Below are 13,220 nucleotides of genomic sequence, written 5' to 3' on the forward strand. Positions count from 1 at the left end.
GGACACAGAGAACAGGGACACCCAGGGGACACTGGGGATGTGTCCTTGTTGTTGTCTCTGTCCCTGTGTCCCTGTCCCCATGTCCCTGTGTCCGTGTGTCCATCCCGGTGTCCATCCCTGTGTCCATCCCGGTGTCCGTGTGTCCATCCCTGTGTCCGTGTGTCCATCCCTGTGTCCATGTGTCCATCCGTGTGTCGATCCCTGTGTCCGTGTGTCCATCCCCGTGTCCATCCCTGTGTCCGTGTGTCCATCCCTGTGTCCATCCCGGTGTCCGTGTGTCCATCCTGTGTCCATCCCCGTGTCCGTGTGTCCATGTCTGTGTGTCCATCCAGTGTCCGTGTGACCCTGTCCCCATGTCCCCATGTCCATGCGTCCATCCCTGTGTCCGTGTGTCCATCCCTGTGTCCATCCCGGTGTCCGTGTGTCCATCCCCGTGTCCGTGTGTCCGCAGCGTGATCATGGTGGACGAGGCCCACGAGCGCACCCTGCACACGGACGTGCTCTTCGGCCTCATCAAGGACATCGCCCGCTTCCGGCCGCAGCTCAAGGTCCTGGTGGCCTCGGCCACGCTGGACACCGAGCGCTTCTCGGCCTTCTTCGACCACGCGCCCGTCTTCCGCATCCCGGGGCGCCGCTTCCCCGTGGACATCTACTACACCAAGGTGACACCGGGGACATGGGGACACTGGGGACACTGGGGACAATGGGGACATTGGGGACAGTGGGGACATTGGGGACATCGGGGACATTGGGGACAGTGGGGACATTGGGGGTAATGGGGACACTGGGGGCGTTCAGGGCATTGGGGACATTGGGGTCATCCCAGGGCGCCGCTTCCCCGTGGACATCTACTACACCAAGGTGACAACGGGGACATTGGGGACATCGGGGACATTGGGGACATTGGGGACATTGGGGACTTGGGGACACTGAGGACAGTGGGGACATTGGGGGTATTGGGGACACTGGGGACATTGGGGACATTGGGGGCACTGGGGTATTGGGGACATTGGGGGTAATGGGGACATCGGGGACATTGGGGTGATCCCGGGGCGCCGCTTCTCCGTGGACATCTACTACACCAAGGTGACAACGGGGACATTGGGCACATTGGGGACATTGGGGACATTGGGGACATTGGGGACACTGGGGACAGTGGGGACATTGGGGACATCGGGGACATTGGGGTCATCCCGGGGCGCCGCTTCCCCGTGGACATCTACTACACCAAGGTGACAACGGGGACTTGGGGACATTGGGGACACTGGGGACATGGGGACATTGGGGACATTGGGGGCATTGGGGACATTGGGACATGGGGACACTGGGGACACTGGGGACATGGGGACATTGGGGACATTAGGGACATGGGGACATTGGGACATTGGGGGTAATGGGGACATGGGGACACCTGGTCATCCCGGGGCACCGCTTCCCCGTGGACATCTACTACACCAAGGTGACAATGGGGACATGGGGACATTGGGGCATTGGGGATATTGGGGGACATGGGGACATTGGGGACATTGGGGACACTGGGGACGTTGGGACATTGGGACACCGGGGACATGGGGACACTGGGGACATTGGGACATTGGGGACATTGGGGGTAATGGGGACATGGGGACACCCGGTCATCCCGGGGCGCCGCTTCCCCGTGGACATCTGCTACACCAAGGTGACACTGGGGACATTGGGGACATCAGGGACATTGGGGACATTGGGACATTGGGGACATTGGGGACATTGGGGGTAATGGGGACACTGGGGACTGGGGACATTGGGGACATTCAGGGTGTTGGGGACATTGAGAGCATGGGGACACCCAGTCATCCCCAGGTGGCACTTGCCCATTGACATCTGCTACACCAAGGTGACACTGGGGACGTGGGGACACTGGGGACATTCAGGACATTGGGGACATTCAGGACATTGGGGGCATTTAAGGCATGGAGGACTTGGGGACATTAATGGGGACATTGGGGGCATTTAGGGCATTGAGGACATTGGGGGACACTGGGGATGTTCAGAGCATTGGGGACATTGGGGACATTAATGGGGACACTGGGGGTGTTCAGAGCATTGGGGACATTCAGGGTATTGGGGACATTGGGGGTGTTTAGGGCATTGAGGACTTGGGGACATTAATGGGGACATTGGGGACATTAATGGGGACACTGGGGGTGTTCAGGGGTACCTGGGGCTGTTGGGAGCATTTGGGGACACAGGAGAAGGGGGGGGATGGCTGGCTGGGGACCTCTGGGGACATTGGTGCTGCTGTCCCCTGATGTCCCCGTGTCCCCTGTGTCCTCCTGCTGTCCCCAATGTCCCCTGTGTCCCCACAGGCACCCGAGGCCGATTACCTGGAGGCGTGCGTGGTGTCGGTGCTGCAGATCCACGTCACCCAACCCCCCGGGGACATCCTGGTCTTCCTCACCGGGCAGGTCAGTGTCACCTCAGTGTCACCTGGGTGTCACCTCGGTGTCCCCCTGCTGTCCCCAACCCCGCAGGTGTCCCTGTTCTCCCCTGTCCCCAACCCCAATTTCTTGCCGCCAGTCTTTGTCCCTCTGTGTCTCCAATCTCCCCAATGTCCCAGTCTCCCAAATGTTCCTGATGTCCCCAATGTCCCCAATGTCCCCAATGTCCCCTGGGTTCCAGGAGGAGATCGAGGCCTGCGTGGAGCTGCTGCAGGAGCGCTGCTGGTGCTGCTCTTGTCCCCAGTGTCCCCAATCCCCTGGGAGTCCCTGATCTCTCCAGTGTCCCCAACGCTGTCCCCAATGTCCCCAATGATGTCCCCTGGGTTCCAGGAGGAGATTGAGGCCTGCGTGGAGCTGCTGCTGCTGCTCTTGTCCCCAGTGTCCCCAATGTCCCCAATGTCCCCAGTGTCCCCAATCCCCTGGCTGTCCCCAATGTCCCTGACATCCCTGATGTCCCCAACGATGTCCCCAATGTCCCCAACGATGTCCCCAATGTCAGGAGGAGATCGAGGCCTGCGTGGAGCTGCTGCAGGAGTGCTGGTGGTGCTGCTCTTGTCCCCAATGTCCCAATCCCCTGGGTGTCCCCAATATCCCTGATGTCCCCAGTGTCCCCAAGGATGTCCCCAATGTCCCCTGGGTTCCAGGAGGAGATCGAGGCCTGCGTGGAGCTGCTGCTGCTGCCCCTGTCCCCAATGTCCCCAATCCCCTGGGAGTCCCTGATCTCTCCAGTGTCCCCAGTGTCCCCAACGATGTCCCCAATGATGTCCCCAATGTCCCCAATGATGTCCCCTGGGTTTCAGGAGGAGATCGAGGCCTGTGTGGAGCTGTTGCTGCTGCCCCTGTCCCCAGTGTCTCTGATGTCCCCAGTGTCCCCAATGTCCCTGATGTCCCTGATCTCTCCAGTGTCCCCAATGTCCCCAGCGATGTCCCCATTGTCCCCTGGGTTCCAGGAGGAGATCGAGGCCTGCGTGGAGCTGCTGGTGCTGCCCCTGTCCCCAGTGTCTCCAGTGTCCCTGCTGTCCCTGCTGTCCCCAATGTCCCTGGTATCCCTGATATCCCCAATGTCCCCAATCCCTGGCTGTCCCCAATGTCCCAGACATCCCTGGGTGTCCCCAATGTCCCCAATGTCCCCAACACCAGGAGGAGATCGAGGCCTGCGTGGAGCTGCTGCAGGAGCGCTGCTGGTGCTGCTCTTGTCCCCAATGTCCCCAATGTCCCCAATATCCCTGATGTCCCCAATCCCCTGGCTGTCCCCAGTGTCCCCAACGCTGTCCCCAACGATGTCCCCTGGGTTCCAGGAGGAGATCGAGGCCTGCATGGAGCTGCTGGTGCTGCTCTTGTCCCCAATGTCCCCAATCCCCTGGGAGTCCCCAATATCCCTGATGTCCCCAACGATGTCCCCAATGTCCCCAACATTTCAGGAGGAGATCGAGGCCTGCGTGGAGCTGCTGCAGGAGCACTGCTGGCGCTGCTCTTGTCCCCGATGTCCCCAATCCCCTGGGTGTCCCCAATGTCCCTGATGTCCCCAATGTCCCCAATGTCCCCAATGTCCCCTGGGTTCCAGGAGGAGATCGAGGCCTGCGTGGAGCTGCTGCAGGAGCGCTGCCGCCGCCTGGGCTCGCGCCTGCCCGAGCTGCTGGTGCTGCCCATCTACGCCAACCTGCCCTCGGAGCTGCAGGCCCGCATCTTCCAGCCCACGCCCCCCGGCGCCAGGAAGGTGCGCTGGCCCTTTAAGAGGGGGGCGGGGCCTCGGCAGGGGGCGTGGCACAGCGGGAGAGGGGTGGGGTTTAAGGGACAGGGGTGGGGTTTGAGGGAAATGGGGTGGGGTTTCATTTAGGGTGCCACGAAGGTGCGCTGGCCCTTTAAGAGAGGGGCGGGGCCTCGGCAGGGGGCGTGGTGTAAAGGGAGAGGGGCGGGGTTTGAGGGAAATGGGGTGGAGTTTAAGAGGAAGGGGTGGGGTTTCATTTACAGAGCCAGGAAGGTGCGCTGGCCCTTTAAGAGAGGGGGTGTGGCCTCGGCAAGGGGTGTGGTGTAATGGGAGAGGGGTGGGGTTTAAGGAGAAGGGGGTGGGGTTTGAGGGAAATGGGGTGGGGTTTCATTTAGGGCGCCAGGAAGGTGCGCTGGCCCTTTAAGAGGGGGGCAGGACCTTGGGAGGGGGCGTGGTTTCATAAAAGTAGGTGGTGCTTAACTGGGTGTGGTCAAAATAGGCAGGGGCAAAAGGGGTGTGGTTTATTGGGTGTGGTCGGAGTGGGTGGGGCTTAATTTAGGTGTGGTTAGAATGGGTGTGGTCTAAATGGGGTGTGGTTTAATTGGGTGTGGTCCAAGTGGGTGGGGCTTAATTGGGTGTGGTTAAAATGTGTGTGGTCTAATTGGGGTGGGGCTTAATTGAGTGAGGTATAAAGGTGTGTAGTTTAAATGGGGCGGGGCTTAATTTGGTGTTTTCAGAGTAGGTGGGGCTTAATTTGGGTGTGGCTAGAATGGGTGTGGTCTAAATGGGGCGGAGGTTAACTGAGCATTGACAGAGTGGGTGGGGCTTAATTGGGTGTTATCTAAATGAGGTGTGGCTTTATGTTGTCAAAATGGGTGTGGCTCAATTGGGTGTGGCCTAAAGGGGTGTGGCTTCCTTGGGCGTGGCCCACAGTGCAGCCCGTGATTGGTTGGAGCTCCAAGTGGGCAGGGCTTAACACCAAGTGCTTTAAATGGGGCGTGGCTTAGCCGGGTGTGCCCGGGAGGGGCGTGGCCTGCGAGGGCGTGTCCCGGGCGTGTCCCAGCGTGTCCCCACGCCCGTCACAGGTGGTGGTGGCCACCAACATCGCCGAGACCTCGGTGACCATCGACGGCATCGTGTACGTGCTGGACCCCGGGTTCTGCAAGCAGAAAAGCTACAGCGCCCGCACGGGCATGGAGTCCCTGGTGGTGACACCGTGCTCCAAGGTGGGTCACCTGTGTGACACCTGTGTCACCTGTGTGTCACCTGTGTGTCACCTGTGTCACCTGTGTGTCACCTGTGACACCTTACTGCCATCTATTGTCACCTTATTGTCACATACTGTCACCTCCTGTGAGCGCCCGCACGGGCATGGAGTCCCTGGTGGTGACACCGTGCTCCAAGGTGGGTCACCTGTGTCACCTGTGTCACCTGTGTCACCTGTGTGTCACCTGCGTGTCACCTTTGACGCCTGTCAGCATGTTATTGTCATCTATTGTCCTAACCTGGGCTGCTCGCATGAGTCCCTGGTGTGACACCGTGCTCCAGGTGGTCACTGTGGCACTGTGTAGTCCCTGTGTCAGTGTGTCCGACGGAAGTCCCTTGGTGTCCCAAGGCTCACCAATCGCGGCAGCCGCTGTGTGTCACCTGTCAGTGTTCCCAGGTTCCAGTGTTTAGGTCCCAGTGGTCCAGGTGTGCAAGTGTGTCACAGTTGGTCTCGTCCCCAGGCCTCAGCCAATCAGCGCGCGGGCCGCTGTCACTGCTGTCCCAGTGTATCCCAGTGTGTCCCAGTGTATCCCAGTGGGTTATAGGTGTCCCAGGTGTGTCCCAGGTGTGTCCCAGGTGTGTCCCAGGTGTGTCACAGGTGTGTCCCTCCCGTCCCCAGGCCTCAGCCAATCAGCGCGCGGGCCGCTGTCACTGCTGTCCCAGTGGGTTATAGGTGTCCCAGGTGTGTCCCAGGTGTGTCCCAGGTGTGTCCCAGGTGTGTCACAGGTGTGTCCCTCCCGTCCCCAGGCCTCAGCCAATCAGCGCGCAGGCCGTGCTGGCCGTGTGTCACTGCTGTCCCAGTATAACCCAGTGGGTTACAGGTATCCCAGGTGTGTCCCAGGTGTGTCACAGGTGTGTCCTGTGTATCACAGGTGTTCCAGGTATGTCCCAGTGTGTCCAGGGTATCCAGGTGTTCACAGTGTGTCCCAGGTGTCACAGGTGTCCCTTTGGTGTCCCCAGGCCTCAGCCAATCAGCGCGCAGGCCGCGCCGGCCGCGTGGCGCCCGGGAAGTGTTTCCGCCTCTACACGGCCTGGGCGTTCCAGCACGAGCTGGAGGAGACGGCGGTGCCCGAGATCCAGAGAGCCGACCTGGGGGCGCTGGTGCTGCTGCTCAAGAGCCTGGGTGGGCACTGGGACGGACTGGGATGGACTGGGGATGGAGTGGGAATGGACTGGGAATGGAGTTATGGGCACTGGGACGGACTGGGAGGGACTGGGAGGGACTGGGAAGGGACTGGAGTGAGTTATGGGCATGGATGGACTGGGAGGTGACTGGAGGGACTGGGATGGACATGGGAGGGACTGGGATGGAAATGGGATGTGACTGGGAGGGACTGGGAGGGACTGGGAGGGAACTGGGGATGGAGTTATGGGCACTGGGATGGACTGAGATGGACTGGGGAATGGAGTTTATGGGCACTGTGAGGGACTGGGGATGGACTGGGAGGGACTGGGAGGGACTGGGAGGATGGAGACTGGGATGGACTGGATGGATGGATGGAGATTATGGACTGGGAGGATGGAGACTGGAGATGGATGGATGGATGGACTGGGATGGGAGACTGGGACAGGACTGGGAGGGGGGACTGGGAGGACTGGGAATGGGACAGCTGTGGGCCACTGGGAGGGACTGGGGACCAGGGTTGCACAGGGACTGAGGTGGGGACACCAGGTGCCCAGAGAGTGGCGCCAGGTGACCCCGAGGTGACCCCAAGGTGACCCCAAGGTGACCCCAGGGTGTCCCCAGGTATCAACGATCTGATCCACTTTGATTTCCTGGACCCTCCCCCCCACGAGACGCTGGTGCTGGCGCTGGAGCAGCTCTACGCGCTGGGGGCGCTGAACCACCTGGGCGAGCTCACCACGGTAACTGGGAATACTGGGAGGGACTGGGGAATGGGGAATGAACCACCTGAACCACCTGGGCGAGCTCACCATGGTAACTGGGAGGAAATGGGAGGGGAATGGGATGAAATGAACACTGGGCGGCTAAGGACTGGACTGGGACTGGGAGGGAACTGGGAGCACTGGGAATGAACCACCTGAACCACCTGGGCGAGCTCACCACGGTAACTGGGAGCACTGGGAGGAACTGGGATGGACTGGGATGGGACTGGGAATGGGGAATGAACCACCTGAACCACCTGGGCGAGCTCACCACGGTAACTGGGAGCACTGGGAATACTGGGAGGGACTGGGAGGGACTGGGGTGTCCCTGGTGGTCACTCTGTCCTCTGTCCCCTCTGTCCGTCCCAGCTGGGCCGGCGCATGGCGGAGCTGCCGGTGGAGCCAATGTTGGCCAAGATGATCCTGGCGAGCGAGCAGTGAGTGACAGACACGTCCCCAAATGTCCCCAAAGTGTCCCCAGGGTATCCCCAGTGTCCCATCTCCCCTCAGTGTCCCCAAAGTGTCCCCAATGTCCCCAAAGTGTCCCCAATGTCCCCAATGTCTCATCTCCCTCAGTGTCCCAGTTTCCCCTCAGTGTCCCCAATGTCCCCAATCAGGTATGGCTGCATGGAGGAGGTCTGATGGTGCGGCATGTCCCAATGTCCCCATTGTCACAGATATGGCTACACATAGAGGTTCTGATGATGTCCCTCAGTGTCCCCAATGTCCCCAATATCTCATTATGGCTGTACAGGAGGTGCTCACAGTGTCCCCAATGTCCCCTCAGTGTCCCCAATGTCCGCTCAGTGTCCCCAATATCTCAGTTATGGCTGTACCGAGCAGGTTCTGACAGTGTCCCCTCAGTGTCCCCAATGTCCCAGTGTCCCTCAATGAACCTGAAGAGTTTCACGTGGCCACCATGCTCTCGGTGAACACACAGTGTCCCCAGTGTCCCCTCAGTGTCCCCTCAGTGTCCCCTGTGTGTCCCCAATGTCCCAGGTACGCTGCACGGAGGATGTTCTTATGGTGCCGCCATGCTGTCAGTGAACAACGCTGTGTCCCCAATGTCCCCTCAATGTCCCAATGTCCCCACTGTCCCCAATCAGGTACGGCTGTATGGAGGAGGTTCTCACGGCCGCCATGCTCTCGGTGAACAACACAGTGTCCCCAATGTCCCCTCAGTGTCCCCAATATCTCAGTTACAGCCATACAGGGGAGGTGCTCACAGTGTCCCCAATGTCCCCAATGTCCCCAATGTCCCCAATGTCCCAGGTATGGGTGTACAGAGGAGGTTCTCACGGTGGCCGCCATGCTGTCGGTGAACAACGGCCGTGTCCCCAATGTCCCCTCAATGTCCCCAATATCTCAGTTACGGCTGTACAGAGGAGGTGCTCACAGTGTCCCCAATGTCCCCTGAGTGTCCCCAATGTCCCCTCACAGGTATGGCTGCACAGAGGAGGTGCTCACAGTGTCCCCAGTGTCCCCTCAGTGTCCCCAATGTCCCCTGAGTGTCCCCACTGTCCCCAATGTCACAGGTACGGCTGCACTGAGGAGGTTCTCACAGTGTCCCCAATGTCCCCTGAGTGTCCCCACTGTCCCCAATGTCACAGGTACGGCTGCACTGAGGAGGTTCTCACGGTGGCCGCCATGCTGTCGGTGAACAACGCCGTGTTCTACCGGCCCAAGGACAAGGTGCTGCACGCCGACAGCGCCCGCGTGGCCTTCACCGTGCCCGGGGGCGACCACCTGGTGCTGCTCAACGTCTACAACCAGGTACGGGGACAGCGGGGACAGTGGGGACATTGGGGACAGTGGGGACAGTGGGGACAGTGGGGGGATTGGGGACAGTGGGGACAGTGGGGACAGTGGGGACAGCGGGGACATTGGGACAGTGGGGGATTGGGGACAGTGGGGACAGGGGGACAGTGGGGACAGTGGGACATTGGGACATTGGGGACATTGGGGTATTGGGGACATCAGTGATAATGGGGGGGTTTGGGGACATTGAGAGGTTGGCGACATGACAGCATCCAGCAGCAGCACTGACCGTGTCCCTTTCTCTGTCCCTGTCCCCTCCGTGTGTCTCTGCCTGTGTGTCCCCAACGCTGTCCCCCTGTGTCCCCAATGTCCCCCTGCTGTCCCCGCTGTCCCTGCTGTCCCCACTGTCCCCATGTCCCCACTGTCCCCACTGTCCCTGCTGTCCCCAATGTCCCTGTGTCCCCCATGTCCCCCTGCTGTCCCCACTGTCCCCAATGTCCCCGCTGTCCCCACTGTCCCTGCTGTCCCTGTGTATCCCCAATGTCCCCATGTCCCATGTCCCTGCTGTCCCAATGTCCCCTGTGTCCCCAATGTACCCTTGTTCCCAATGTCCCCCGCTGTCCCCAATGTCCCCCTGTGTCCCCAATGTCCTGCTGTCTCCCATCTCCCAATATCCCCCTTTGTCCCCTGCTGTCCCGCTGTCCCCGTGTCCCCACTGTCTCCATTGTCCCCACTGTCCCAATGTTCCCCTGTTCCCCATGTCCCCAATGTACCCCACTGTCCCCAATGTCCCCCTGCTGTCCCCAATGTACCCCACTGTCCCTCTGTCCCACTGTCCCCCCTGTCCCCATGTCCCCAATGTCCCCACTGTCCCCCCGCTGTCCCCCACTGTCCCCAATGTCCTCTGTCCCCCATGTCCCCCTGCTGTCCCCTGCTGTTCCTGTGTCCCCCGTGTTCCTTGTCCTGCTGTCCCACTGTCCCCACTGTCCCCGCTGTCCCCTGTCCCCCTGTCCCATGTCCCCCACTGTCCCCAATGTCCCCAATGTCCCCGCTGTCCCCGCTGTCCCCATTGTCCCCCGTGTCCGGCAGTGGGTGGCCAGCGGTCACTCCCTGCAATGGTGCTACGAGCACTTTGTGCAGGCGCGCTCCCTGCGCCGGGCCCGCGACGTGCGGGAGCAGCTGCAGGGGCTGATGGAGCGCGTGGAGATCGCGCCCTCCTCGTGCGGGGGCAACCTGGACCTGGTCAGGAAGGTAAACCCCAAAATATCCCAAAAACCAGCCCAAAATATCCCCAAAATATCCCCAAAATATCCCTAAAATATCCCCAAAATATCCATAAAATATCCCCAAAATATCCCTAAAATATCCCCAAAATATCCCTAAAATATCCATAAAATATCTCACAAAATACCGCCCAAATCCACCTCAGCCCCGTCCTCGTGCGGGGGCAACCTGGACCTGGTCAGGAAGGTAACCCCAAATACAGCCCAAAATATCCCAAAATATCCCCAAAATATCCCCTGAAATATCCCCAAAATATCCATAAAATATCCCACAAAATATCGCCCAAATCCACCTCAGCGCCGTCCTCGTGCGGGGGCAACCTGGACCTGGTCAGGAAGGTAAACCCCAAATACAGCCCAAAATATCCCAAAATATCCCCAAAATATCCCTAAAATATCCCCTGAAATATCCCCAAAATATTCACAAAATATCCCACAAACACACCTCAAAATATCCCCAAAAAATATCCCGCAAAACATCCCCCAAAATAGCCACTGATCCCAGTCCATCCCAGTGCATCCCAGTGCATCCCAGTCCATCCCAGTGTATCCCAGTGCCATCCCAGTGCTATCCCAGTATATCCCAGTGCCACCCAGTCCATCCCAGTATAACCCAGTCCATCCCAGTGCCATCCCAGACCATCCCAGTGACTCTGTCCCCATTTTTGTGTCCCCCCAGGCCATCACAGCCGGGTTCTTTTACCACACCGCCCGCCTGGCGCGGGGCGGGTACCGATCCCAGTGCATCCCAGTGCATCCCAGTATATCCCAGTGCCATCCCAGTCCATCCCAGTCCATCCCAGTATATCCCAGTGCCATCCCAGTCCATCCCAGTCCATCCCAGTATATCCCAGTCCATCCCAGTCCCTCCCAGTGACACTGTCCCCGTTTTTGTGTCCCCCCAGGCCATCACAGCGGGATTTTTTTACCACACGGCGCGGGGCGGGTACCGATCCCAGTGCATCCCAGTCCATCCCAGTGCCATCCCAGTATATCCCAGTATAACCCAGTGCCATCCCAGTCCATCCCAATAACAAGGTCCCCATTCCTGTCCCCCCAGGCCATCACAGCCGGGTTCTTTTACCACACCGCCCGCCTGGCGCGGGGCGGGTACCGATCCCAGTCCATCCCAGTATAACCCAGTGCCATCCCAGTCCATCCCAGTGCCATCCCAGTGTATCCCAGTCCATCCCAGTCCATCCCAGTGACTCTGTCCCCTCTCCTGTCCCCCCCCAGGCCATCACAGCGGGATTTTTTTACCACACGGCGCGGGGCGGGTACCGATCCCAGTGCATCCCAGTATAACCCAGTGCCATCCCAGTCCCTCCCAGTGACACTGTCCCCTCTCCTGTCCCCCCAGGCCATCACAGCCGGGTTCTTTTACCACACGGCGCGCCTGGCGCGGGGCGGGTACCGCACGGTGAAGCACCAGCAGCCCGTGTTCATCCACCCCAACAGCGCCCTGTTCTCGCTGCAGCCCCGCTGGGTGCTCTACCACGAGCTGGTGTGCACCTCCAAGGAGTTCATGAGACAGGTGGGGACATGGGGACACCTTGGGGACACCCTGGGGACAGCTGGGGACACCTGGGGGCATGGCAGGGACATGGGGACACAGGGCAGTGTGGGTATGGGGACACACTGTGGGTACAGGGACACGCTGGGTGCTCTACCACGAGCTGGTGTGCACCTCCAAGGAGTTCATGAGACAGGTGGGGACACCCTGGGGACAGCTGGGGACAGCTGGGGACACTGTGGGTTCATGGCAGGGACATGGGGACACTCGGGGGTCATGGGGACACGGGGCAGTGTGGGTATGGGGGCACACTGTGGGTACAGGGACACGCTGGGTGCTCTACCCCAAGCTGTGTGCACCTCCAAGGAGTTCATGAGACAGGTGGGGACACCTTGGGGACACCCTGGGGACACCCTGGGACACCTTTGGGACACCTGGGGACACACTGGGGTCATGGGGCAGTGTGGGTACGGGGACACAGTGTGGGTATGGGGACACACTGTGGGTATGGGGACACAAAAGACACAACTCCAAGGTGACAAAGCAGGGACCCCAAGCCACCACTCCTATCCTCAGGTGTTCCTGGCTGTCCTTAGGGCTGTCCCCAGGTGTGACACAGGTGTGACACAGGTGTGTCACAGGTGTATCACAGGTGTATCACAGATGTCCCCAGGTGTGACAGGTGTATCACAGGTGTGACAGGTGTATCACAGGTGTCCCCAGGTGTGTCCCAGGTGTGTCCCAGGTGTGTCCCAGGTGTGTGACAGGCGTGTCCTTGTCCCCAGGTGATCGAGATCGACAGCTCGTGGCTGCTGGAGGTGGCCCTGGCTGTCCTTAGGGGTGTGATAGATGTCCCCAAGTGTGACACAGGTGTCCCCAGGTGTATCACAGGTGTCCCAGGTGTGATAGGTGTGACACAGGTGTGTCACAGGTGTGTCACAGGTGTCCCTAGGTGTGTGACAGGCGTGTCCTTGTCCCCAGGTGATCGAGATCGACAGCTCCTGGCTGTCCCCAGGTGTGACACAGGTGTGACACAGGTGTGTCACAGGTGTCCCCAGGTGTGTCCCAGGTGTGTGACAGGCGTGTCCTTGTCCCCAGGTGATCGAGATCGACAGCTCGTGGCTGCTGGAGGTCGCCCCCCATTATTACCAGGCCAAGGAGCTCGAGGACGGCAGCGGCCGCAAAATGCCCAAAAAAGCCGGAAAATCGCGGGAGGAGCTGGGCTGACCCCCCCCAGGGACATTTGGGGACATTTTGGGGACATTTTGGGACATTTGGGGACAGCCCAATACAGCCCCCCCACGCTCGGTGGCACCGCCGCTGTCCCC

General features: G+C 60.1%; 1 protein-coding gene across 6 annotated transcripts in view; it reads left to right on the forward strand.

The window, feature by feature from the left end:
* Positions 1–13,220, forward strand: part of DHX16 (DEAH-box helicase 16) — a 116,927-nt gene that overhangs the window by 14,701 nt on the left and 89,006 nt on the right. For 5 of the 6 annotated variants that reach the window (XM_064737504.1, XM_064737507.1, XM_064737509.1 and 2 more), the window contains 11 exons: positions 452–662; positions 2,346–2,444; positions 4,042–4,194; positions 5,271–5,411; positions 6,412–6,574; positions 7,199–7,317; positions 7,708–7,775; positions 8,949–9,111; positions 10,186–10,347; positions 11,740–11,913; positions 12,991–13,216. In XM_064737504.1, coding sequence (XP_064593574.1) covers positions 452–662; positions 2,346–2,444; positions 4,042–4,194; positions 5,271–5,411; positions 6,412–6,574; positions 7,199–7,317; positions 7,708–7,775; positions 8,949–9,111; positions 10,186–10,347; positions 11,740–11,913; positions 12,991–13,119 — 1,582 coding nt within the window. In that variant the 3' untranslated portion in view covers positions 13,120–13,216. Of the gene's footprint in view, positions 1–451; positions 663–2,345; positions 2,445–4,041; positions 4,195–5,270; positions 5,412–6,411; positions 6,575–7,198; positions 7,318–7,707; positions 7,776–8,948; positions 9,112–10,185; positions 10,348–11,739; positions 11,914–12,990; positions 13,217–13,220 lie in introns of those variants that run through there. The other variant, XM_064737505.1, reaches the window with a different exon arrangement.

This window comes from Zonotrichia leucophrys, unplaced genomic scaffold, assembly GCF_028769735.1.
Source record: "Zonotrichia leucophrys gambelii isolate GWCS_2022_RI unplaced genomic scaffold, RI_Zleu_2.0 Scaffold_64_270646, whole genome shotgun sequence".
Classification (NCBI taxonomy): Eukaryota; Metazoa; Chordata; class Aves; order Passeriformes; family Passerellidae; genus Zonotrichia; species Zonotrichia leucophrys.